The sequence below is a fragment of the Phaethon lepturus genome, unplaced genomic scaffold, assembly GCF_000687285.1.
Source record: "Phaethon lepturus isolate BGI_N335 unplaced genomic scaffold, ASM68728v1 scaffold21665, whole genome shotgun sequence".
NCBI classification, from domain to species: domain Eukaryota; kingdom Metazoa; phylum Chordata; class Aves; order Phaethontiformes; family Phaethontidae; genus Phaethon; species Phaethon lepturus.
Genome location: NW_010541473.1, coordinates 44498 through 72102, shown reverse-complemented (window position 1 = coordinate 72102; position 27605 = coordinate 44498). Strand labels below are relative to the sequence as shown.

General features: G+C 39.1%; 1 protein-coding gene across 1 annotated transcript in view; it reads left to right on the top strand.

Annotated features, from left to right (window-relative positions):
- The first annotated feature begins 1239 nt into the window (after nucleotides 1-1239).
- The window catches only part of TRIM37 (tripartite motif containing 37), a 27936-nt gene continuing 1570 nt past the window's right edge, over nucleotides 1240-27605 (top strand). The window contains exons 1-21 of the mRNA XM_010287752.1: nucleotides 1240-1308; nucleotides 2642-2682; nucleotides 3755-3871; nucleotides 5143-5230; nucleotides 6037-6159; nucleotides 7530-7653; nucleotides 9533-9600; nucleotides 11650-11774; nucleotides 13185-13235; nucleotides 13685-13766; nucleotides 15345-15421; nucleotides 15901-16080; nucleotides 16790-16904; nucleotides 17135-17347; nucleotides 17746-17882; nucleotides 18575-18672; nucleotides 20046-20246; nucleotides 22395-22706; nucleotides 24399-24527; nucleotides 25483-25669; nucleotides 26371-26489. Of these exons, the coding sequence (XP_010286054.1) occupies nucleotides 1240-1308; nucleotides 2642-2682; nucleotides 3755-3871; nucleotides 5143-5230; nucleotides 6037-6159; nucleotides 7530-7653; nucleotides 9533-9600; nucleotides 11650-11774; nucleotides 13185-13235; nucleotides 13685-13766; nucleotides 15345-15421; nucleotides 15901-16080; nucleotides 16790-16904; nucleotides 17135-17347; nucleotides 17746-17882; nucleotides 18575-18672; nucleotides 20046-20246; nucleotides 22395-22706; nucleotides 24399-24527; nucleotides 25483-25669; nucleotides 26371-26489 (2656 nt within the window). The remainder of the gene's footprint in view (nucleotides 1309-2641; nucleotides 2683-3754; nucleotides 3872-5142; nucleotides 5231-6036; nucleotides 6160-7529; nucleotides 7654-9532; nucleotides 9601-11649; nucleotides 11775-13184; nucleotides 13236-13684; nucleotides 13767-15344; nucleotides 15422-15900; nucleotides 16081-16789; nucleotides 16905-17134; nucleotides 17348-17745; nucleotides 17883-18574; nucleotides 18673-20045; nucleotides 20247-22394; nucleotides 22707-24398; nucleotides 24528-25482; nucleotides 25670-26370; nucleotides 26490-27605) is intronic.

The following is a 27605-nucleotide window of genomic DNA, read 5'->3' as shown; positions in this document are numbered from 1 at the left end:
CGGCGCTTGGCTCGTACGTGCCCTGATGAGCTGGGCAGAAAAGAAGCGGGGTGTGAGGAGCCGGCGTTTCCCGGTGACACGGAGGTGGATGGAGACCTGGCGCCGACAGAGCCTGTCGTGTCGTGTGTGAAGGCAGAACGCGCGGTGGTGTCTGCCTGTAGCCTGCGCAGCTTCCACACGCTGCTGTGGTCCCCGGTAGTAGCAGCCGAACAGGAGAGGAATGTAAAAGACCCTGTGTGATAACTTCCTGTAAATGCATGTATTGCATTTTAATGGTTTGCAGCCATTAGAGAAGACACTCGTGTGTGGGAGATATGCCTTACTTTTGTGCTGGTTTACAATTTTAACTCGGGGGGAGGGGGCCAAAAATGAGCCCATCTGAAGAATCTTTTCAAGTTCCACAGTTAAAGCAAGAAGGGGTCTAGCTTCTGTACGATACAGAATGTAAAACTTCTTTGTCAGTGAAAAAAAATCTATCAATAAGGAAAGCAAATGTTGCTTGGCATTTCAATATACCTCTCCCATTTTAAGAATGGAGAGAGATGAGGTGATTGCATTCTAGAACAAAATGCTTCTCTCTCCAAATGTGTATAGTTAAAAAAAAAAGTTCAATTACATTTTTATTGCCCAAGAGATTGGCTCAATGGGGTGTGAGAGTGTGTAGAAATTGTGGAGCTAATGCTAGTGGTAGGCCTTAAAAGAACGTAAGTCATATAAAAGTTTACAAAAGAAAAAAAAAAGCCTTGTCCAATTTAACCCCTCTCGTTATCATTCTGTATAATGCATACAGGTACTTACCATGCTTTTGAATTAGTTTAGTGCCAGTTGCATTGAAACTCCTGGATTCAGAATCTTCAGGTACAGCACAGTTTCTTCTGGCAACTGTTCAGGCCCATGTGAACACAAGTAGGAATAATGTCTTGGCTACAGGAAGGCCCACTTGGGAAAAGATAAACCAAACAAAGAAACTATTCCTTGAAGAAGAATGACATTATAAAATGGGTGCAAGGAGCTGGTGTAGTGTAGGAGAAAGCGGGGAGGAGAGCGATGGTGTTTGACTTAGCATCTCGCTTTGAGATGAGCTATCTGTAGCTGTTTGGAATGGGACTGCATTTATGAAACCTGGCCCTCTGCCTGGAAAATAAACGCGACTCTGATATGTTTGAAGTATGTGGCTTAACAGTAGCGATAATCTACCCTTTGCAGAGCATTGCTGAAGTATTCCGATGTTTTATTTGTATGGAGAAATTGCGTGATGCACGTCTGTGTCCTCATTGCTCCAAACTGTGCTGTTTCAGTTGTATTCGGGTGAGTTGGCTTATTATAGTTTATTCTTGCAAATGTATGAACTTAAAAACTACTATTCTTCCTTCCTTCTTGCCCCTTCTCCTGGAGTTCCAAGGATTCCTTTTTCCTGCTCTGTGCTCTTTAGCTTCCCTTTCAAAATCTTTTATGACATCCTGAGGAAAAACTAGGCAGGCTGTACATTACATTCAGTAGTGCTAATCATAGGGATTACCTGGAATAATTGCTTTTAAGAAACAGACATATAATGATCCCTTCTTTAGCATCTTTTGAGAGTCAGTGATGCCTGTATGGAAGACAGAAGTTGGGACAGGAATCAAATGCTGACTTTGCATTTGTCAGTATGGAGCACTGGAATGTCGTAACATCATCTCTTGTCGTCTTGGAGATGCTTATCAAACTAGTGTGATAGGATCAGATACGGGCTACATCTTTCTCAGGGGAGTCTGGTAGAGCAGGCTGAAGCAGCATCTGAAATACCTCAATTTATTTATTCAGGTCATGGTTACCAACATGTACCACAAGTCCAGATGCTGTTACGTCTTAGCGCAGTGGGAGAGGGTTTGGCTGAGGTTTTCAGACCTGGGGTAGCATTTCCAGAAATTGGAACAGACAATCGTCATTCACTTTGAAAGCTGTGACAAGAACTATAGGTGAAGGATTCGTGTTACATATTAAGAATGTAAGGTGGCATATTGTTGCTGGGTGGTGAGAGATTATTCCTGAGAATCTTTAAATGTAGCAGTGAGCTGACAAATATAAGCCCTTCAACCGCTGAGCTTTTACATTGTAAGTTGTAGTGGGCAGATGAAGTTCTTTCCTCAGCTACTTGTCTTTGGAGCTTTTTGGAAGAGAAACATTCAAAGGGTCCTTGTGGATTTGGTCATTGAACTGCAGGTATCTAACTTGCGTATAAATAGCTTGAGAGGAAGAAATAAGTTACCTTGAAGACTAATAATTTAGACTGAAAAATTCTTGCTGTATCTTTTGCTTTCTTTTGTTGAAACATGCTCTTTAGTCTATAACTATGGAAGTCTGTGCCTGGTGTGTGGTTTCTAATGGAATATTTGGTACCTCAAAATTCTCTGTATAACTTTAACTGAAGTGTCTTTGGCATCTAAAGAAAAGTGGTTGCTTTGTAACCAAGATACAAATAGCAGCTTCTGTGACTAAGTGATTGAACAGTTAAGTTACAAATCTGTAAAAGAAGAAAAAAAGGCGGGGGGGGAAACAAGAAGGCTAATAAAAGGAGGTAACTCCTAAGAAAAGAATGTACTTGCTTGCAGTTCTTTCCTTATGGTCTCTTCAAAAAATGTTTTTCCTTTTCGCTTCATAGCGTTGGCTGACTGAACAAAGAGCTCAGTGCCCTCATTGTAGGTAAGATATTTTTAATATCTGAAATAAATTATCAGGAATTAGGTGTACTTTCCTGTTAAGAGCGGTCTTTTTTCAGTGCAGGTTGCACTAAATTTGTAAGCTTGATTTTTTTTTTTTTTTTTTGAGACCTGCCTGCTGTTACTATAAAAATTTACCCTGGTGTAATACTTATTCTAAAATGTGTTCTAGTTTTTATGACGAGCTAAGCCAAGATCTTTGTTCTTCCTCTGTTATGCTGCTGTTTTCAGTGCATGTAGTTGGTGTAATAACAGTAACTAGATGGTATTCCCCTTAGAAGTCTTTACATTATTCTTGCAAGAGTCAGGAGACCAAAAACTTCAGTTTTCGGACCGATAGTATGCTTTTCTTTATACCTATAATTTGTGAGATTTACCTTATGTGTTGCAGGTTTGTCTGAGAAGGAGCTACAATGTGTTGTTTGTGGTTTGTTTTGCGTTTTTTTTAATGCAATGCCCCACCCCATCCCCTCAAGCCCTGGTACCCTGTAGCACATCTGGTTCTTGAGTACCTAGCAATTCTAGTTCTTGATAGACCAAAAATTGGAAGGTAGCATATTTTTTTTTTCCCCAAAGGGAAGTATTTAAAAACAACTAACCAACCATTTCTGCAGAACTTTTTTAATATTCAGCTTTTAAAGTATTTGATCAATAGCTCAAAAATGCTTGTAAGGAGGTAAATATATCTATGTCTTACAAAGGAGATAGTTCAGTAATGGGAGAAATTGAAGAAGTACTGAGAAATGAAATTATTTGCCCAGCGTTATCCAGGGCCTATCAAGAAATCTGGAAATAGTTCTTGGGTTCCCCATATAGCTATTCTGTATGTGGGTGTGGGGTGGTTCATTGTGGCTCCTGCCTTCCGACAGCCCCCAAATGGGCAAATTGGCTTTAAACATTACACCACCACTCTCTCCCAGTAACTAGTACAACTTCAGCTTTTTGCCTGTGACTTTTCTGATAGCGTAGAATTGATGAACTGAATTCACTTTAGTGCTTCTCTTTCAGCTCCTGGAGCTGAGTTCTTGCTCTAACTCTAGCAATGCTTCTTGCAGAGCCCCGCTGCAGCTACGAGAGCTTGTAAACTGTCGTTGGGCAGAAGAGGTCACACAACAGCTTGATACACTTCAGCTGTGCAATCTCACAAAGCATGAAGAAAATGAAAAAGACAAGTAAATGGAGCATTCTTCACATAAAGCGTTTTGCGGTTTGCCTTCTATGGGTGCTTCTGTGAGGCTTTTAATTTCAGCTCATTATTAAAATCGGGAAACAAGCTGATAACTTTTACTTACTTAAAAGTTGAATTGTGCTCACTGTCTGACTAGAAGTTGGAGTTTATTTCTGTCATACTTAATGGAATGAGGAAAGCTCTTCAGTGTCTTTGCCTGGAAAGCTACTATTTCTGGTTTGACTCAATATATTTAAAATGAGAGATATGGGAAACATGAAGGGTAGCAATACTTCTTTAGGGCTTTTAGCCCTTCTTAGTGACCATACATCTGAAATAAGTCTTCTCTCAATGGCTTGCTCATTTAGCAGTCGCATTAAGACTGTGGGCGCTGATTTGGTATCTCTGCACATAAAAGCAGAGAAGCTCTTCTGAGAAGATGTCTTCTAGTCCCTTGTGAAAATGTAATTGATAAACCAGTTTGAGATCAAAGAAAATATATGAAGTTCCACAGAAAGCACTACTATCGCTATATCTGTCATGTTACTGCTGTTCATTCTCCTTCCTTGTCTTTGGAGCCTCCTGTATTTTCTGATATATTCTTTTCCCAGCAAGAACTGTCAGTACTTTCTCAGCAGGCTTTTCTCCTGGTTTTATCCCATTACCAATGCTATTATGTGCTTTAGGATATATTCTGGAGATGTGGAGGAGAAAAGTGTGAGAAGAAGCATTGAGAAGTGAACAGGGACTAACTATGTCTTCTATACCTGCTTCCTCCCCAAGTTCCTGAATCCTAATGGCAGGGGAAGGGAGAGGAACGTATTGGAGGTCTGGCCTGGTCTGTGCTCGGTTTTTTGATTGATGCTGTTCCTGAAATATTAAGAAATGACAAAGATCGGTTTGTCCAAAAAGCTTATGAGCCATAGCTCTGTGGTTACTTTAGGTTGCATTTGATTAGGGTTTTAATAATATGAAGTATTAACTGCTGGAATTCCGAGCTTGGTTCATTGATGATATTCTTTATCTGCTGGGTAGAAATCCAGTTTTGGTAATGTACTTTCTTTCTATCTCTCTGAAATAACTTCCTGAGAGAATACTAAGAGCAACATTTATTTAACAAAAGTTTTTCACTGAGTATAAGTAGTATTGTTGCAAAACTATGCTTTGTTCTTTACTTTCAGTATCGGGTAGCAAAACAAGTGGAAATGTTAAATTGAGTTTGCAGAAAATTCACAGCTATTTTCTGCTGCTGATATATGTATTTTTTCGTTTAAGGTGTGAAAATCATCATGAAAAGCTCAGTGTTTTCTGCTGGACCTGTAAGAAGTGTATCTGCCACCAGTGTGCGCTTTGGGGAGGAATGGTAAGAAGAGACTTTCTTACGTGCACGTGGTATGTTACAATAAGAGACTGCAAGCATTGTGTTTGACAGCGGTTTGAAGAAATAGAAATGCTATGAAGCTGTTACGGCTATCAAATTGCTATGCAAGTACTGTAGTTGTGTGCTTATTTATAATTGAATGTGAGCATTGGTTGTGAAAGGTGATACCTTCTGTTTATAGCTAGAGAAGCAAGTTGAATTTTTTGCTGAAAGGAGGTCAGAATTACCTTCCTTGTCAAAAACTTCATGATGTCTTGGACAAACTGTAGATGGTGCTGAGAATTTTATGGGCAAAGGAAGAAGTCTTTCTCAGAGCATATAGATAACGCTGTTCACAGCACAATTCACCACACTTTGTTATCCTTTCAGTTGAATATCTTGAGGAGACTGCTGTTATTGTTTGGAATGTAGGTGGTTAACCATGTGCTGCCTTTGTTTGGGAAGGGTGTTTTAATAATAATAATTTTAGAAAAAACCTAACCCTTCTATGTTTATTTGACTTGTCAGTTGCACAGTGAATGAAGCAGTTTATTTTTCAAGGACTATTGAGACTTCAAATAACTCTTGACAGGAAGCTTTGATGGTATGAAAGCCAAATTCATGGCTTCTTATGGAGGGAAGTGAAAGACAGACTTCCTACATACAATCTGCTTTGGAACTTTTCCAAAATGAGTGATACAGTAGGAGGCTTTCTTCTCCTTTCTTTCAGTAGTTTAATAGGAATGGAATGACGTTAAAATGGGATGCTCTATTATTCTCCACACACACACACTTCTTTTTTTTAACAGCATGGAGGACATACTTTTAAGCCACTGGCAGAAATCTATGAGCAACATGTCACAAAAGTAAATGAAGAAGTGGCAAAGCTTAGGAGAAGACTCATGGAATTGATCAGTTTGGTGCAAGAAGTGGTAAGAAATTGATCCAAGATAAAGCTAAGTTTTCCTGTAGTACACCATTGTCAAAGGATAGCTTTAAAGTTGGAAATGGAAATAGTACACCGTTTCATATGCTCCTGATGTTCTCAGTACCTGTTCAGAAGCTGTTGCTTCTGTGAAGGTAATCATATTATACCACAGAGATGCTTTTAGTTTTTAGCTATACTCTTTTTATATAATGTGGAAAGATCAACATATTCTCAATACTGTCTTTGTAGTTGCCACACAGAAAAAGATGTGAGTTAGCTAACAGGGAATTTTTCTTTTGGTGTATGCTATTTAAAAGCTGGAGTTGTGCAGTTCTGTGAAAGATGTATTTTTGTCAACACTTACAAAAGTGCAGTCTGCCATGCTAAAGTAGTATAAAAATGCTTTATTCTGATGGAGGTTATTTTTGTTTCTGTAGGACAATAAATTATGAGTATATTTGGGCCTACAGGATGGGCTGTAAAGCAGCTCACCAGTTAGAGACTTGAAGTTTGTGTGCCTCCTTTTTCTTCCCCATGGGGTAAATGTGTTAGACATCCAGATATCGACATGTTCAGCTTTGGTAGTTTCAGTGGGAACTCCAACAATTCAATATAGTTTCTTGTGTTCTAGGAAGAATTTTTTTTTTTTTGTTCTGCTGAATGTGGTTACATTTATTGTGTAGTGTCCACACAAATAAGATAAGTTTTGGGGTTTTTAACAAGTTCTGTCTGGCTTTTGTCTATGCTGTTATTCAGGTAGTTGTTTGCCAAATGCGGTGGTAGCTTAGTTCTGCTTCAGCTCGAATGTTACTGTTATATCACCAAGTGGAGTACTTGTCACTATTTGTAAAATGTTGAGAGGATGGTGGCCTTCACCTTCCAGGGCGAAGGGTGCAATTTTTATCAAATTATTTTTGTTACCAAGACGGTAACGTTTTTCTGCTGCTCAAGTTACGGAAGAGAAACTGGCGGTCGTATTTACAAAATTCGATACTGAAGAATCCCCATTCTCTATGTAATGAGAAAACGTTGCTTGGCTCTACTGTTAACCTTTGGTCACCCACCAGAGGGCACACTTAGGTATTCAGTAAAAGTCAAAGGATACTTGCAACTGCCAACAGGAATAGCCTGTAAGACAGCTCATCTGAAAATACATTCCTATTTTCTTATTCTAAGCATGCAAGCTTCAGTAAGACCAGGATTCTGCTCCCCCCCGCCACCCCACTGCTGTGTAAAATAGGGCTGGAGAAGACTCCAGGGAGGCCTGGGCATTTCAGGGGGCTGAGAGAATGGAGCCAATGTGTAAATGAGTGAAACACACAAAAGTGTGAAGGCTTTCTTTTTGTGCATATTTTCTCCTGAACTCTCTTTTAGGAGAGGAATGTGGAGGCAGTGCGCAGTGCGAAGGATGAACGAGTTCGGGAAATTAGAAATGCAGTGGAGATGATGATTGCCCGGTTAGACACGCAGCTGAAGAATAAGCTTATAACATTAATGGGTAGGTATTTGCCTGATCTATTATGAGTAGAGCAATATATTAACAACATGTAAATCTGTTGAGAAACTTTCTTGCCCTGGGAGTATGACTCCTTACACACTTTGTAGTGTTAACTGTTGACAGAAAACTTCTACCTCCAGCAAAGCTTTTAGTTAATTATGTAGTTATTGTGATATAGTTTTAAGTTGTTAGACGTAACCTGGTTATCGTCTATTAGAAATTCCTGTATAATAACTTGGAGAACATTTCCATCTAATCGGAAGATGTTTAGTACCTTTCACCTAAACTGTTTTTGCACCATCATTGGTGTTAGCCAAGAAGTCCATCTTTGTAATATATACTCTTTTGATCTAATTCTAAAAAATTAGAAGTCTATGTGAGATGTCTGGTGAGCAACAGTTAAGGTCCATGTATACAGGCAGCTTTGTCTGCAAATGAAGAACATGGTGTCTGGAATTGGAGCTGCTAGTTTGGTTCCTGAGACTTTTGCTAACTGGGGACTCTCCTTTGGTATAAATAGAGGTCAGGAGGCAGGTGATACACTTACAGGTATTAATTTTTAGTAGTGTTGCTTCTGTAAGCTTAAGAGTAGCTTTCAGTGAAAAGGATGGAATGTTCCTCAGTTGGCTATAACTCTACATGCTTTGTTCAACTAATTTTGCCTCGGTTTTCCCATGTGCCTTTCTTTCATTTGCCTGAGTGCGTTGGCAGGAGCACATATTATAGGTGACATGTTCTTGGGATATCAGCCTCTTCATACACTTTTGAAATATTATACTTACGACTGTAGTTTTTCAAGGTATACAACCTGTAGATCAAAATACACGGACAAATAGATCCTTGAGCTTGTATCTATGTGCTTGTCTCAAAAATAAAAGAAAGGCAATAAAATAGCTGTGCTAAAAATGTATTTCCGATGCTTGAAATCTTCACACACACACCCCCTCTCCCTGCCACCCACCCAAAGAAACCCTGAAATGTTCATGCTTGGAAAATGTCCTTAGTGTTGATAATGCTGGCATTTATTCTCTTAGTACATTTCTATTAAAAACAAAACAACATAGTAAATGTATATTAACTATGTTTCAAGTTCCTCTTCAAATTCATGTCAGTACCTTAAAATGTTTGCTTTAAGTTAAATCTGGGATTTATATATACGTACATATTTTGTACCTATACCAAATACAGTAGTCAGTCACAAGATTTGTTTTAGTGGGTGCTGATCAAAGATCAGTCTTAAAGCTGTGGTAGAACATCTTAATTATTTGTATGTGCAGGTTAACATTTTGGCTATGTAACACCTTTTTTCTGACAACTGCCAAACACTCTTCAGGTATGTAATGTATGATGGACACAAAGTAAATCCCTATGGTAGAAAACATACTAATGTGACTTTGTGTTTTTGTTTTTTCTTATGTTCTTCATGCCAGTTGAAATGCACAAACACATTTAAACCTTATTTGTTCTTTTTTAAGAAGAAACCAGTTAAACCTCAAAGCCAAGAGAAATGGTAGACTTTAGGAGAAAAGTGCCAGTTAATATGAGAGGCTTGTCTGGATGAGAGCAAATTCAGTGAAGTCAAACTTGCCTTTTTTTTTTTTTGTCCAAAAAGCTCCCAAAACCAGCAAACCTGCCGTTTCTGGGACACAAAGAATGTTTTGTTACTGTCTTAACCTCAAGCGAGTTCTTCAGTACAGCTCTAATTAAATACGTAGGCTTGCTTTTAAAATGCTTTCTCAATCAACCTTGGTATATTTAGAAATCCTTTACCTTAGTAGGTTTTGGGGCAGCTTCCAGATTAAAAAAAAAAAAAAAAGCTCTATTTCTTAAAATCCAGTGAATATGAATCTTTAATACATGTCTTCCTTTCTTTAAACAGGTCAAAAGACATCACTTACTCAAGAAACAGAACTTCTGGAATCCCTCCTTCAAGAAGTGGAACATCAGGTGATTATGAAAAGAGCTAAAATGTTATGTTACATAGATTTCCTCCTTAGTCGACCTTTCTTAATTAATTTATTTTTTTAACTATTGATGGATAGAGCTATTTCTTGAGGGTATCTAAGTGCGTATGAATGGTGGTGGCTAGAAGTGGAGAATAAGCAAAAACATTCTGTTTGTTTTTGTGCTTTTGAGGAAGGTTGAACTGGTTCTAGTTCTCTTACTCCTGTCCACTTTTCTTTCCAAGAGGATGACATGGTATCACTTTTTCATCTTGCTTCTAGTTATACATGTTCAGCTTTTGTAAATGAAATATTCAAGTTCTGCAGAGCTTGATTGTAATTGCCCTGAACAATTTCTGCTTGCTCTGAGGAAATGGAAGGGTTTTCTTCCTTGAAGCATTACTGCATCCAGTAATTATCTTTCAGCAGAATTTGACACTTTAGGTTGGGGATGGGGACTAAGCTTCTTTGATGCCTCTTGTCCTGTATTCCTTTTTCATTCCCTGTTCTGCTTTTGATTCAGTAAGAATGCTAAGCTGCCTTCATGACCTGATCAGCAATTATGTTCTTTTTGCACTTAATTATTTCATACCTATGATGGAATGTTTTCGTTGATGAATCGATGATATCAGGAGGATGAGTTCTCCTGCATACCATGCACTAACATTTTTTTTTGTCTGTTTGCTAAGAGCTCTCTGTGTATCAATCATTCAGAAATTACTTATGTTGCAGACCAAACGGGGATCTTCTAAATCCTGAATAGCAGTGCATATGGAACTTTGCAGATCAGTTTATCTTTTGCAGAAAAAAAAAAATTAAAATAATAACAAATTGGTGCTAGTGAGGCATGACCTCTCCTCCCTCCAAAATAGGAGGACAAGCTTACTAACTAAAAAAAACCCCAAAAAACAAACAAACAAAAAAAACCCCACCACAACTAGAAGATGCAGATATCTGGCAACTGTGTAGGTCTCTACTGCTTGTTTAAAGTTGTCGCCATGTATGTCTTTGTCAAGACAGGCTTTAAATTTCATATTCTTTTTGTGAAAGTAATAGAATTATTTGAAGAACTCATAGCAAAAAATGTGAATTTTTAAAATGTACGTATTCGTCTCACTTAAGCGTGACAGAAAGTTTGAACTGTAAGTCTAAGATATGTTTTTCCCATACTTAAAGTATAAATAAGAAGCAGAGTAGATTTGTCTCCTTTAGTAAGGAGGTTTAGAAAATACAGTACTAGCTGTACTATTATTACTATTATTCAAGGAATATGTAAGATTAGATTTTTTTTTTCCCCAGATTTTGAAAAGACTTTTGTTATTACACTGGCTTTGTAAGATCTCTCGAATGAAGTGGATTGAAGTGAGGTTTTTAGCCTGCTATTTAATACAATAGAGACTTTTTGTTCAAATTTGGATGAACAAAAAAAGTACAGTGCTTGGCAATACAGCAGGGAAGTAATAACTGAAATGTAAAATAACTGTCTAATGTCACAGGAGCTTGTATCACTGTGGTGGGATGTATTTGAGCAAATTATCCCAATATCTAAGTGTCCTTTCCAGATTGATTTACCTTGTTATTGCTGTGTAGACATAGTAACAGGTGTGACATGGTATTAATCAGACATTTTACATATAAATAAGTTTAACGTAAGTGAAGTACATGGTAGCTGCTGTAACTTTCATTGTAGAATTTGACAGAGTTTTAAATATTTGGGACTTCCCAAATGGGTTGCACAAATTTTGGAGTAAGACAGAAATAGAAAATCTATTTTAATTTCCTAACAGAAATTTTGTAACACGTCAGCATTTGCTATCGTAGGCAAATTCTTAGTCTTAAGAGCTGACCGTTTCAAAGGAAATGAAACCCAAACAAATGGGGAAGAAAAAACAAAATCACCAACCTCCAAGCTTCATTTTACATTGTGTTGTGGATAATCTTTCTGAAGCTGTGGCAGACATGCAATTTATTTTTTAAAAACAAAAGTGGTCAAAATCTATGGTTTCTACTAGTGACATAAGGATTTTTTTCTTGTTTGTTTTCCCCCATATAGTTACGATCGTGCAGTAAGAGTGAGTTGATATCCAAAAGTTCAGAGATCCTGATGATGTTCCAGCAAGTTCATCGGAAGCCTATGGCCTCGTTTGTCACTACTCCTGTCCCCCCAGACTTCACGAGGTAAGCACTGCCTTTCCCTTCTATCGTAGTTTGAACATGAAAGTTGTCTTATGAAGGTTTGGTTTGTTTGTTAAAAATGCTTAAAGTAACTTAGAGGAGAGTATCTCTTTCCCATTTTATTGTACCACTGTATGGAGGAGGATGTTCAGTGAGTCTGGGAGGTAGATGTATTCTTATGTGTGTCAGCCTTTTGTTACAGTAGGACAGGAGACTACCACTGGATTTTAAGATGCGGGTTTGAAAGAGTGGATGATGGGCAACTGATGAGTAGGTTGCTGGAGAGCTTTCCTGATACCCACCGATAGCAAAGGGGAGTTGTACTTCTCAGCTGTATGAGGAATGGTAATCTGTGGGATAATGTGATTCTGGCCATGTCTATGTTAAATGTCTAATATAAATAAATAACTGAATTTGGGTCCACAAAAATGATTTTGGGTCCACACACTGAAAATGACAAACTACTTAACTTACTCCTCTTAGTAACCTATGCCACAAGTAGGCTTTTCTGTTCCAGCAGGGCTGATTTTATGTCTGTAGTCCTTGCTGGGGAGTCAGGACAGTGGGTTCCAGCTGACAATTTTTTTCTTTTTTACACTTAGTTTACTGATTTGTCCTTTTTCTCTTATTATTGGGTCATTCAGCATATAATTGCAAAGCTCTCAGGAGATGCCTCTGCAGGTCACCTTAATTCAGACTATATAGCCAAAATCGCTTCATAACACGTTTCTTCATAAAGAGAGTGCTGCTAATGCTGGGTCTGAGGAAGTCTGTTGAAAGTTTAGGCTAGCTGGCTGAAAAGTGTCTCCAAAAAATTGAAAGTAGGAGAATTTTTAAAAGAATTCCTCAAATCATTTTGTGTCCTCTAGCAAGAGTCAGTTTGGCTTGCTTTTAAATGCAATCTCAAAACGATTGTCCTGGCATGTTTTTCTGAAAAAAAATAATTAAATCCTCTCTGAGGAGAGTTTAGATCTGAATATTCATTTTTTCCAATGGCAGAAAGGTATCTCCTGCTCTGAAACACAAACCATTTAAGCTTTGTACTTTTAGCCATGAAAGAGTTTCTTCCTTTCTAGAACTACCAAGGAGTCTTCTGTTAAAAAATCATGCTATTAAGAGATTATTAGCCGTCACAGGTAAAAGGGAAAATCCTCTTAAATATTCTGGTTGCTGTTCTCTTCCTAACATAAAATTGTTTTATTGTGTGATACCACGTGGAGAGGTACTGGGGAGAAGGCTTATAAATGGAATTTTCAGAACTGCTGAAATAACCCAGTGTTATAACCTGGTGAATTTCAGTGGCTCTGGTGACTTAAACCATCCTAAGTGCTTCTAAAGATTCTAAAAGTCGGGATTCTTCATGTCATGTTATTCAACTCAAATATATATTTTTTTTTTTCCACCCCTCCCCAGTGAATTGGTTCCAGCCTATGACTCAACTACTTTTGTTTTGGAAAACTTCAGGTAAGAATGTATCTTAAATTACCGTGAATATCAGGAAGCTTTTTCTGTTTCTTCTGTACATGAGTACTGTTCTTTAAAAAAACAGAATTGTCTCTACAGAGAACTGTTAGATATGAACTAATTCCTATAAGCTATAGGTATTCAATCAAAAATCTCTTGTTTACTGGGTGGACAACAATTAACCCTAGCTAAACTGTTAACTAAAAAGTTTTTCTGTGATAAAGGCAAACTACTTTTTCTTTTTTAAAAAGATCGGATTATTTTGCAAGGACTACATGTGTTTGTATGGACACTTAACATTTTGCATGGGCCTCATGCTGCTGCATGCTGTGTGCAGCAAGAAGGATGGCTCTGGAGTGTCAGAGTGCAAGTGTATATATAGCTTACTGTTTCGTGGAGGGTTTTGCTTTGTCCTCATAACAAATGTTCTTTTCCTCCTTTCTTAATAGTACGTTGCGTCAGCGAGCAGATCCTGTTTACAGTCCACCTCTTCAAGTGTCAGGACTTTGCTGGAGGTTGAAAGTTTATCCAGTGAGTAATATTTTCAACTAGAGTTCTTGTCCCATCCCAAACACTTAACCAGCATTCATACGCTTCTCTTGTAAGGAAATATCAGTTAGTTTCTTCTCATGTTGTATATAAAAAGCTGAATGAAAAGAATGTAATAAGGTTGCAGAGTTGATCATCAATTGTTGGAGTATTTCCTCCCTGCCTCTGGATAACCAGCATGGATATTCTCACTCTAGTTAATCTGGTTAATTTAAAAGCAATTAAAAATGGATCTTACAAATATGCTGTAGGAACTTTAGTAGATATTTTTACCCTTTTTGTCTGAGTGGTTTTTGCAGGTGTTTCTTGCAGAACTGTGGTATAGAATAGCTTACCATATTTATGTTTATGAATAATACTTATTTGGGAAGTTGGGAGGAGGACAAGGTATTAGTTGATGGGGAATCTGTTTTACTGTGCATTCAGTTCTCAGATGCTGACATTAAAACGTGTGTTGTACCAATGTCCTTTCAGTGGGCTGAATATTCAGATTTCTGAATCTATATTTTTGTCAGTGTTGGAATGCTAACTCACAAGTGTGATCTTTTTACAGTCCGTTGTTCTGGTCAGTGCTTCCAGGAAGCTCTGGCTGCTACTACAGCTGTGTTTGGAGAAATATGTGTTTGGTGGTGAAGTACAAGTTTTGTTTTGTTAGTGATTTGCATGGCATCTTCAGAGAACTGGACTAATCTGATAAGCTCACATATTTGGCTTATGGGGCACAGAATTGTACTCTTGCAGTGCAGAGGTGGACCCCTGTGTAAGTTTTCAGACTATTGTAAATTCAGGGTTGACTACGTAAAAGATGTGCTGTCAGAAGGCATTGAAACTTATTTTTTAAATGGTAAGTTGAAATGTTTCTTCAACCTAGAGGATTCAAGTTGAGCCATTCTTCATGCTTGATTTAAGGTGAGTGCGATGGAGGTTTTGCCATGGTTTTTCTTGATTTCTGGTGATTCTAATATTGTTTCTCAGTTAACTGACCTAACTTTTTCATGTTGCATGTTTTTTCTCAAGAAATTGCTCTTCTTTCAAAAACTAAGTGGCTTTGAAATGCAGCTGTATGTAAAATATTTCAGAACTAATGTTTAACCTGAGGTGTTTTCATGTTGGGAGTTTGAGAAGAATTTGATTGTAATAAACTGCTAAGTAGATTTTATAAGCTTTTTCATTGCTTTTTCTATATGTTAAATAAACGTTTTTGTGATATATTGATAAGTGTTTGTCTAGTCAGTCTTCCACTTAATTGAACCCCTAAAATGTTAATAGAGTAATTAAAGCTCTGGTTTGAGTTTTAGATCTGAGATACCAATACTAGACTGCATATGTGCTTCCAGATGCAAACTCCATGTTGGCTTGAGTTACCTTAAGAGTTCTAGTCACAAAAGACTAAAAATCAAAACTGTAGCATACAAAGACTACTGCTGCAAATTTTTTATTGATTTAAGCTGTTTTCTAAGCTTCAAGGGTATAGTGAGTTGTGTTGTTGGTTTAGGTTGGGTTTTTTCTGGTTTTTTGCTTTCTTCATTTAATTTATATCTCTATTTTGTTTGTTTCAAGGATGGAAATGGAGTAGTACGGGGCTACTACCTGTCTGTGTTCTTGGAGCTGTCAGCTGGATTGCCAGAGACATCCAAGTAAGCAAACCTGTAGTAGGGGCAACCATTCTTCCTTCCTATTGGCAAAGCATCTGGAGAGGTTTGCAAAGAATGACCTCAAGTTCTGTAGTGTTGCTAGAGACTGATGCAGAGCCCTCTTGAAAAGAGTAGTGGGACTTCTGTTGTCCATTGAGCTTGCAGTTGTGCCCAAAGGTAATGTTTTAAAGTTGTTAACTTGATGGCTCTCTTGAGATAAAAAGCTAACTGAAAAAACAAACAGTGAGAGTATCTGTCTCCTAGTCTCTAATCCTAGAGTTGGTTTACCACTCTACTCCCTGTTACTACTTTCTTCCCCCTTGTACTGTTTATGTAAGTGTTCAGTAACATTTTAAGACCGAATCATCTCTTCAGCTGGGCATGCAAGCCTCCCAGGAAGTGCAGTTCTGAAACTTGATGCATTCAGCAATTCTGTCATCTCTTTGTTTTGGTATTAATACCCATGATCTTGCCCTGCCTAGGTACGAGTACCGCGTAGAAATGGTTCACCAGTCCACCAATGATCCCACTAAAAACATAATTCGAGAGTTTGCCTCCGATTTTGAAGTTGGAGAATGCTGGGGTTACAACAGATTCTTTCGTTTAGACTTGCTGGCCAATGAAGGCTATTTAAACAGGCAAAATGACACTGTGATCCTGAGGTAAGGAAAACAAGTTACTGGGGCTCCTTTCTGCTATCATTTCACAAAATGTCACACTTATTGCCAAAATAGGAAATAATTAAGTAGTTGAATTTAGAATAATTGTGATGTGTTTTGTCGTAAATGGATTTCACTGTCATAAGATTTAAAGAAGAAAATGTGCTGAAGGGAGTTGTGGAAACTTTAAGTACATCGATTTTGAGAAGTAGCTATGCTTGACGCGAACATGCCTGGGTTGGAGATCTGTAGCTAACTATAGTAAAGGAAATGAGTGTTTTCTCCCCTTCTTTAGAAACAGTTATAGAGGGCATAGGAGGCTTTGAGAATGAAGGAAGTCTGTAATGTAAGAGAACTAACGCTGGCGATGGAAGTCTTAATATTGTGACAAAATATAGAAGTTTCTTCATCTACTTCAGATGTTCTCTGTATAGTCCTGCTCTTCCTCCTGTTAAATGCTTTGTAGTGTGTTAATTTTGTTAGTGTTGGTTTGTGAAGGTAACTGCCTCTCCTACAAAACACTTACTGTTGCCCTTCAGTGCATTCAGGATACTGAGTATAGAGGTACATGTTGTCTGTTAAGTTTATTTCATCACTACATTTCAGGTTGGATGATGTTCTTATGCAGGGCTTTTCAGATTTGGGGCAGGGGGGGACGACACCAAACTGGAAAAACACAAAACAACAAAACGTTTCAAATGTTGCTTTGAAGGTTCCAAGTGCGCTCACCAACCTTCTTCCAAAAGTGTCGAGATCAACACTGGTACATTGCTCAATTGGAAGCAGCTCAGACAAGTTATATCCAACAAATAAATAACCTTAAAGAAGTAAGTGGGATGTATATTAATGTAAAATCACCTCTTACTGACCAGTAATTACCCATTTTAGCTTAGAAAGTTAATGTTTGACAGTTGTGTTTACCTGAGTTGCTATTGGTGGTTTGGTATTTGCATTATTACAATAGTATATATGCAAGTCAGCAAACTTACGTGATTTGATAATGATGCTTTGTTGTCATCTTCTATACATGCTTTTGTGTATCCTTCTAATATCAAAGAGGCTTGCAATTGAACTTTCCCGGACTCAGAAATCACGAGGCATTTCACCTCCAGACACACATCTTAGTCCCCAGAATGATGATGGTCCAGAAACAAGATCAAAGAAATCTGGACAAAGCACTGATGTACTGCTTGAAAATGTTGCTGCTCCAGGATTGATGCGAGATAACAAGGAAGAGGAGGAAGAAAAGATTCAGCATGAAGACTTTAATGTAGGAATTGTTGTTTTCCTGCCTCTTTGTTTATGTGTAGCTTTTTATGATAGGATAGCAGAAGAAACATAGGTGAACTTGTGCATGGTAAACTTGGTTTATTCTCCTATATGTGGAAATAGGAGACACTTGAGAGCTAGCAGTGAGAGATGGATGACACTAGAGAGATGTTCCGGAAGAGAGCTAATAGATGCCACCACAAAAAAGTTTCCCAAGTTGCAGCTGAAAAATCCCAACTTGTTAGTTACCAGCTTTTATTGTGCTTTGAGACCCTCCTAACTCCTGTATGATAGTGTGATACTCTATGGAGAGAGTTTCTGTTCATAGCTTTTGGTGAATGCATCGAAGTGCAACTGAAACGTTTCTTTTTATGAAAACTTGTTCTATTTTTCCTGTAGCACGAGCTTTCTGATGGTGACCTGGATATAGATCTTCCTGGAGAAGATGAGGTGAACCACCTTGATGGTAGCAGCTCTTCAGCTAGTTCGACAGCAACTAGTAACACCGAAGAAAATGACATTGATGAAGAAACTATGTAAGTAACTTAAAATGCCTTTCCAATCATCCTAATTCCAGTGGAAACGGATTCATTTGCTATATCACAATGGGTGGGGGCGGTGCGGATTCCAGTGCAATGTGACGGGAGTTTCCTGTACTGGAAACAACATGAGCTGGAACTGATACAGTTAACACTAAACAGTGACTTTTCAGTCAGCTAGTTCTTATCTTTCTCATCTCTTAATTTACTTCAGTGTTGTATTTTGTTTTTGACAAGTGATAGTGTGTGAAAGTTCTTTCCCGAAAAACCACTATGAAGAAATCTGTTTTTACACTGTAATGAAAGAGAGGTTTGGTATTAGGAAGTGTTGGAGTAGTAGGAGAGTGATAATAAGGACAGTTGCTTAAACTAGAGAATTTAAGGTTCTTAGCTGAGATGATGTCAAATCCTAGAATCTTCATTAAAACATGAGAATGTGTTGTAACACATACAAATATAGAAGTCTGCAGGATCATATTTTACAGTCTAGATAACGTATGGAACTTTTGGACTCTTGGTTAGCGAGTCAGTCAACACAATTTGATTTGTTCAGTTTATGTAGTTGGAATGCAGAAAATACCTTGAAACCAACATGAAGCACTATAAATAGTATGTGCCATAACGTTTAGCAGGAGCTGACAGAAGCTAATAATAGTATTCTCCTTTTTCTGCCCCAATCCTCCCCTAAGGTCTGGAGAAAATGACGTGGAATATAGCAGTAATATGGAGTTGGAAGAAGGAGATCTCATGGAGGATGCAGCAACCGCTGCTACTCCTGGCACATCAGGTAGGAAAAACAGCCTTCAGAATTCCCATATATGCAAAATGCTGCGGGATTCCTTCCCCTGTTCTTCTTGGAAGCAACACCAAGCTGCATGTTCTGCAGGCATTTCTATTTTTGGAAATGCTGCATCATGTGGTTTGTACTGATTATTGCAGTGTGGCAGAAACATTTCATTGATTTGAGGAAAAAAAGGTGGGGAATCTTCTGAATGTGCTTGTTTAAAAATGATACATAAGTTTGAAGGGAGGCTTTTCTGCTGCTTTGAAACCCCTTCATTCCGATCAAAATGAGACTGACAAGAAGTTTTTACGCTTTCCTGTGTGGCCTCTGAACATGTGACACATTCACTTGGGTTTTTAGTGCGCTGTAAAACCTGAAGTACGTGGAGAGAATGAAGTAAAGAATCCTTACAAGCAGAAATACATTTTAAAGACAACAATGAAAAGGTGGTCTAAGATCTCGTGCTGCCTACAGATTATTATAGCCCAAACTAGCCGTAGGTTAGTAAGATTCTGAAAGAAATACATGCATATTGAATATAGGTGTATTTATTCATGGCAAAGATAGCAGAAGTGGCATTTAGGCTGCCGTGGGAGTCTGCTAGTGCTTGAAAGACAGAATTCCTTAACTCTTCTGCTTTTAGCTGCTGTTTCAAAACAACTTGAAAATTCCTCGTGAGCTAGGAAGTCGAGGGACACATCTGATTTCTTCTGAAAGGAGAGCCTTTAGAGTAGGAGCACAGTGGCTGTAGAAACAGCATTTAGGAGCTTTTAGAAAGTATTTTTAACGGCGTTTATAAAAGCTGACACAGCCTCTTCACTTGAGCCTCTTGCATTTACCTGCTTGCACCGTTTTGCAGTCTGAATGTTAGCAGTGTCACCTCTCTGTTGGGAGTTCTACTAAACTGTACAATTTTAATCTCGCAGATCTAACTATTTTCTCTGAAGACTCTCTTCATCTTTTGAGTGCTTTGGCCACTATGTAATGGGAAGATGATAACACAGAGCGGAGCTCAACTGAAGATCACCCCCTTAAGCTAATTAGCGGGGAGAACCTAGGAAGTTTATGTGCAGTTCTTCAGAATAAATGCTCTTTGTATTGAGTTGTTTACCAATCTATTTATTAAGAGATTTACATAAAAGATACGAAGTTAAAACCTTTTTTCTTTTTTTTCCCCTCTGGTGCCTTTTGGCTTAAACTTCTAGTTAGAAGCATATCCAATTGCTTTCAGAATCCATAAATCCATGAAATAGTACTGATGTTTTGTTAAATTTCTTGGAATGTTTTCCTCTGCTTGTAGAACTCTGTTTTTATGGGGAATAATGCATCACCTGTGTCATGTATGTGTGCACTTTTCCCCTGTAACTCTTCCTTAGGCACTAGCCATGGCTACACCAGTGCAAGCGGAAGACCTTCAAGGCGGGGAGGAAGTGCCCTAGGCTCAACAGCCAGTAGCAGCTTACTAGATATAGATCCCTTAATTTTAATCCACTTGTTGGATCTAAAAGACAGAAATGGTATGGAAAACCTTTGGGGCCTTCAGCCACGTCCACCTGCCTCTCTTCTGCAGAACAGAGGTAATTGTACATCCCATATCGGATGATTTAATTGCAACCTGGAAGTGTCTCTGAAAGTGCAGTCCCAGAGTTAGAAGCAGGTTTGAGGAGGGGAGGGGGAAAAGCGGGTGGCGGGCAGTCCTTTTCACTGACAGCTAAACTTCCGTATCCTCATCTGTGCTCATCAGTATGCTGCATCGTACTGCCTGCTCTGACACATCCTTTGTCTTAGTGGTTGACCTCAGCTTGAGAATGCCGGATGACTCAAATGAAAACTGAAGTGTGCATGGAGGAGGGTCTTCTCCTTTCTTGGGGGAGGTGGCTGAACTGGCTGGCTGTTTTGTGTAGCAACACTGTAGAGATACAGTTTATGCAGTTTCTTTGACTACGACTGTGGGAGATGAATGTGTTCCCAGAGCTTATTCAAAGGCCCTTTTCTGGAAGGGGTTAGCACTGAGAGACAGCACAACATAAACCGGCTATCTGTTGAGGAAGCAGTTACACCTCTCACTTCACACAGTTTGCACACTTAGTGGCTGAGAGTACTAGGAGCACAGTGTATCCTAACGAAAAGAAATCCTGGAATCTACTTTTGTATGAAAAAGACATTTAAAACAGAACTAGAAAAATGTGTGTAGTGCTGGAAAAGCACATGTAAGCACTTGTGGAAGAAAAATAGATCAAAATGGCAGGAGGAAAAAATAGTGATGGTATTTAAATAATTGAAGACTTGGAAGAGTATTTGTGGTTCAGCTGGGGCCCTTCAACCAAAACCAGCAATTAACTTCATGTGCAGCAGAAGCAAGATAGCTGGCAATTCTTATACCCATGACTATTACTTAAGGTTGCTCATTTCTCTTGGGTTTGTTTTTTTTTAGTGCAGAATTAAAATTAAATCAAACCTTAATAATACACTGTCACGATTAACACTTATTTGGAGCTAGCTGGCCCACTACCGCAAATTCTTACTTCAGGTCATTCTGAAACAACCATTTGGTGAGTTAATAGAACAGAAGAGAAATAACGGTCCATTTGCTACAAATAAATGCTTGCTTTTGCTGCAGCAATGACATGGGTGTTATTGAATCTGAAAGCTAGCCCAAACTATTTGTTCCTTAATGATTAGCTTTTTAAATGTCGTCACATAAACAGTCAGATGAATTTTCAGCTGACTGTAACCCATATTTCCAAAAATGGAATTCACATCAATAAGTATGAAAAGGGGAGGCAGCACATGAACTGTAAGACTCAGCACTGTTTTGCCTGGAAAACGGCCTAGACAAAAGGACCTTAAGGGAGGGCATTGCACTTTGTGCTGTGCTACTCGAGAAAGATTAAGCTCTCCTGTTGCGTTGGGTGGCTTTCTGGTCATCTTTAGCTACTGGGTACACAGCTGAAATTATCTGTCTTGCTGAGGTTCCCTTAAGATTTGACTGTTCCCAGAGCTTATTCAAGTCAGTCAACGAAGAGAAGGCTGCTGTTGTATTTGGAGTTTGCCAAACTTCACCTCCTAAGGTGAAGATTTCCAAGAGCCACTTGGCTTTACAGTTCTGAACAGCTGAATTTGCAGTGAAGCACTTTTAGAATTTATAATGCTTCAAATAGACATCAAAGTTGATCTAATTGTGGCTGAGCAGCATGTAGGCTTGCTCTGGCTCCTCGATCTGAACTTCTAGTCTTAGGTACTTAAGGGAATTCCTTCCCTAGTTTCGTATTTCTTTGAGTCCTGTGTGTTACCATGATATGTTGGTGGTATGAGAACCTTGTATACACACTCAACAAATTGTATAAAAACATGTAACAAATTTGACATACACTGGCAACCAGGCTTGTTGAACTTGGGCTTGTCTGGCAATATAGAGTAGTAGCTCAGGTGTCATCAGAATTCATGCAGTAGTATTGGGAGCCTTGCTTCTTCCAGGGAGCAAGTTTTGGGGCCTTCTTCCATGGCAGGCAGAGACTGACAATCTGCTGTCCCAGTAGCTGTGCAGAGCTTGCAGCCTAAGTATTCCAGTGCCATACCAGTACAGAAGAATGTGTCTCTGTCCCTCACTTTTATAGCAGGGCAAAAGGTAGAATTGTTATAGCTGTTAAAAATAGATGTCTGTCTGTATTTGAGAACAGTTTTACTTACCTGTTGTTGTTCTTTAACTTTTCCTTTGGTAAAAGCATCATCCTATTCTCTAAAAGATCGAGATCAGCGGCGACACCAGGCAATGTGGCGCGTGCCACCTGACTTGAAGATGCTGAAAAGACTTAAAACTCAGATGGCTGAAGTTCGAAGCAAAATGTCTGATGTAAAAAACCAGCTTTCAGAAGTGAGAAGCAGCAATGCTGGCTCATGTGATGGACAGCCCAGCTTCTTCTCCATTGAGCAAGGTGCTTTAGCTGCCTGTGGAACAGAAAGCTGCAGCAAGCTACAAGAAATAGGAATGGAACTACTGACCAAGTCTTCAGTTACCAGTTGTTACATAAGGAATTGTAAGTACATTGGAAAGGGGGTATTTAAATGTTGTTTTTACAGATGTCAGTTGTATAGGTGGTTTATATATCCAGGCATCTGGAAATAGACCTTTTGTAGTTACTTATACTTTAGTTCAGCTGTAACAATCCAGAAACATAAAACCTGCACTGCCTTCGAGTAAGTAAATGTTACTGAAACTGGTTTCAGCCCTTCTTGGTAAAAAGCACCAAAACTCTTGCTCCCCAACCAGTAACACACCTAACGCAGTGAGAATGTTTTGAAGTTTAATCCATCGAACTGATCCTTAGCTGAAGGTCACTTCTTGTTGACTGCTGCTCTGCATCTGATCCCTCTGAACTTGGATGTTTAATGATGCTTGCCAGTGAACAAAATTTAAAAATGCCAGACTTGCTATACTTTAGTCCAAAATTCAAGTAAGCCAAGGTTCTGTCTGGAGAGACTTTGCCTTTTGAAAGGTGACTTCTTTCAAAGAGGTGCCTGTGTATCAGTCTGTTCAGGTGCTGTCACCAAGTCCTGTGGCAGCACTGGTAAGCCAATGTGGAATCTTTTGGATACCAGCATGAAGGCTGTGCAAGTGCTTTGTTGCTTATGATCCTGAATAAAAGCACTGATTGTTAATCCTCTCTCACTTCCCTGTTGCCTGGGAGAGATGATTTTCCAGCCTTCTGGGTTTTCATTCAAGTTATTGCTTGTGTTTTGGAGCCAAGATGAGCAAGAAATATATTATAAACATGAGTGGACTAAAGAAACAGTAGAATAGTTCTATTCCTCTACGTCCCTTTGAATACTGACCTGCAAAACGGGGCTCTTGCAACTCCAGCAAAGGTCTGTTTTGCATTTCATCACTTCCACAGAGCAGAGAATTTCTTCCCTCATGGTGCACATTAAGAGAAAGAGTTGTGTTAAAGTTTGGAGCCCTGAATTGTGCCATAAAGAAGCCATGGAAGGATCAAGCCACTTCCAATGAAGTGCTAGCTTTTCTGTGTTGTGTGGTTTTTAATACCACCTCTTTCCTGAGAAAATGCCTCATCCCTCAAAGGTTACAAAGTCACTGGGCAGTCGCTTCATTCTGCATTGGAAGGAGAGGAATGGTGCAGTGCTCTGTAAAGCAGGAGGAGCAACCTCCTGACTTGCATTGAAGCCTAGATCCCCCACCTTTATGGGGTGTGGTGACTGCAGGACTTGTTTTGCTTTTCCAGTTACTATTCCTCCATTCCTCTACCTAGAGTAGTTTCTGTAGCAGGATCCACACTGGCACGTGCTCAGAGAATGGTTCATTTGGGAAGTGGTAAACAATGTGAGTCCCATAACCTGCCTTTCACTCTTGCTTTCGAGGTTCTCTGTTACGTTGGACTTTGAATTCAAGAGCTGAAGGGATGGTTTTGGCTATCCTTACCCTTCACGCTTTCATCATGGCTGAAGGAATCTGGATGATGGCTTTCTGAAGGATGTCTTGGAGTAAGGCAAGCGAACATTATTTGTGTAGTCTTGGCCGCATCCATAATTAGCTAAGCTTCCCTCCAGCCCATGTCTTTGACAGGAAGGGTGTGGAAGGAGTTTTGTGCAGGATTGGGAATTAATGAGCAATGAAACTAATACGGAGCTTAACTTTGCTTAAAACAAGTGTAAAGACAGAATACTGCAGCAGTTTGACTGAACGCTTGTCACATCTTAAAATATTTTTGCAGCCGCAAGTAAGAAAAGTAATTCACCCAAACCTATTCGCTCTGGAGCAGCAGGTAGTCTGTCTTTGCGAAGAGCTATGGACTGTGGGGACAGTAATCTTCGTTTAAAGGGAGACAGTCAAACTTCTGAAGGTAAACAAGGTCATCTTTACTGGTGTGATCTTAGCATTTGTTGTACAAAAGCTTCTCAAGAAGTCTTTTACTGGTAACTGAAGTTGCCCTGGCACTTGACTGGATCCTTTCTCAACGCTAGTTACCTTTATTGTACCTCTCATAGCTGATCTGCTGTGAAACAGTGCCACACAGTTGACTTGTCACACACATATATACGTTCTGATGTGTTACTTCTGGTCTCTCTGAAGATATTTCAGGAACTAACTTTATAGTGAAACTCATAGATCAAAAAGCACTGACCCAGGCTTAAATTGTGATTTGACTTGAGGGGAATTCAAGAAAACTCCGGATACATGTGCTGAGAGAATTGTATGATATTGCCGCTCCTGAGTTTTACGATGCCCTTCCTTAAGCGTTAATGAAATTAAATACCTAACACAGGAATTGGTATTTTGCCCCTCTCAAGTGTTAGAGAAGGAATGGAGTATTGCAATGTTTTCTTATAATGCTGAATAGAGAGAGAAGGCTTGGGTGAGAAACTGGAAAACACCATCAAATCATTACACAGTGTAACTGTAACCTTTGTGCCCAGTGTCACCCTTGTCCAACTCTCGACCTTCCTGCAGCCAAACGACTGCTGGGATCTATAGCTGGGAAGAACGACAGTGTAGAGGGTGTTTGTGCTACTAGGAGATAAGTTTTAACTACACAAGATGGGAAAGGATTAATCTGTACTTACCCAAGTCTCCCATCAGAAATGGCAGCTGAAACAGAAGCTCTGTGTTTTTAGAGAGTGGATATCAAATGGTATGTGTTGCCCGTACGTTGACTTGAAAATGTAAAGTTTTAAAGGGTGAGGGTGGGGAAGGTGTGCTTCTGCATACATGTGTTTGGAGCCAAACTCGTGATGTAAAACAACTGGATGTTTAGTCCTTTGAAATAAGGCTTTAAGTTTCCCTCCCTCTTTTCTCAGGTGGCATTGGGAGTTCAAAGTTGAGTAGTCGGCATCACTCTCCCAGGCCACTGGCTAACAGCAATGCTTCTGAGGCACTGCCTAAGCCAGAGGAAAGACCTTGTGAAGGTGCAGATTCTGATGTGGGAGTTTCTGGCTTAAATGGCCTAGCTGCTGTAGAGAAGACCAGAAAAGTTGGTGCTCTAGGGTAAGGGTTTTATTCTTCAACTCTTGTTATCTCCTCCCCCACCTTCCCTTGATCTAGAAAGAAAACACACCAATCTACTAAAACCAGGTGCTTGTAGCACAGAAGAGAAATTACTTTGAAGTTTACTTGGTTGCTGCTCTTCCCTCTGGATATCAATTTTCGGTTTTATAGCTAGGTTACAGGTAATTGTTTTTTTTTAATTATTTTTTTCTTTCATTTTGATCAGCTGTGGATGTAGTCTGAAACTTTGATTTGAAAGGCAGGCCTAGTCTGTTTTTCACAGTATTCCTTGCAAAATATTCTCTAACTGAAAGTTACCACTTTTGATTTCCTCATTTAAGACAATATTTTTCACTGTGACTCTACTTTTCAGCAATTTCATAACTCCCTGTTGGCTAACTAAGCTAAGTGCGGTGGAGTACTCAGTTGCTTGTTGGTGTTTTGTTTTGGTTTGTTTTTTTTTCCTAAATAGCAGGAGCCAACATTTTTGGAAAATACTCATCATAAACCTTTCCAGTTTTATTTTTTTTAAGATTTTAAATATTTCTAAATCAATCAAAGCTGGAATTTTAATTGGTTATGCAAGAGAATTAAACAATGAGTAAAACAAGATGTGGCACGAAAAGGATTTGTTTCCATAGTTGGATTAAAGCTGAATTTCTAATGTAGGTTTTTGTATTTCTCCAAAATTCTTTCTTAAGATCAAACTCTAAAGGATGTCGTACAGAAGGAGCACAGTCAGGTGGTCTGGAAAACACCTCTGAAGGTGGTGAACTGCAGGGTATGCTTTCTGAAGGTGCTTCTGCAGGGCCAGAAGAAGGTAAATCAGATATTGACGAGGACAAATGCAGTGTGACAACACTCCGGTCTATGATGATCCGTTTCTGTGGTGGAAATAGCTTGAAGGAAAAGAAAAAGCCAGGGGAGGGAACCACAGCAAACCCCAAAACCTGGTTTTGTGGCAGCTGAACTTTGCTGTAATGTTTGGCAGCTGTAGTATAAATGTGAATGAGGAGAGAACATCTGTCACTGCTGTCTGGTTCCTCTTTTCATGAAGTTAGGGTACAGCACGAGTGTGAAGACCCAGCAGATAACATTATATGGTGTTGTCTTTGCTTTGGTGTTTAGTTGCATGGCCTTGAAAATAATTTGTCAAATTAAAATAGTAGTCAGTGACCTTGTCTTTTAAGTCTCCTGCCTTTAGGGACAAACCATATTGGTAACTACCTCCATGTCTGCACTAGAATCTCTCCAACGCTTCATGTCGGGTGTTGTGGTACGTAAGCCAGTTTCCTTAGAGACTTGGAGGAAACTTTTCCCCCTCCCTTCCTGCATCCTTTCCATGCTGGAAAAAAATACTGCTTTAGTTTTGAAAGTGCACGTAGAAGAGTTTTTTCTTATCTTGCTAAAACTCTCCTGCCTTCCACCCCTGCACTAATTTGAATTTCAATGACTGAATTGTAGCACAAAGCCTATATTAAGGTGCCAGCATCCATCTCTATCTGCAGTGTGCAATATTGTGTAGGAGTTGGCATTTACAGAAGGTCTCTCAGTGACAAGACTGAATTTCTGCTCTTAGTCACTGCAGCATGATTGCGATGTGCTCCCGCAGTTCTCCTATTATAGCAGAGAGCCTAATAGGAAAATATTTCAAAAAATGAAATACCTCATTGTTAAAAACCCCAGGAAACAAATATTACAATTTTTTCCTTTCAGAGGAAAAACTACAGTAGAATTGGCGCCTCACTTAACTACTTGCTCTTTCTTAGCAATGAGTATTAGCTCTTAAGAAGTAAAACAACAGAGCAAACACCTTTTGTAACCTACAAAACTGTACAAAAGGGAGAGTTTTGACTGCTGTTGGTGCACACTCAAGGTCCAGCAAAAACAAAAGAAGCCACCTTGATTATCAGTAGCTATGGTTCTTTTTTTGTAG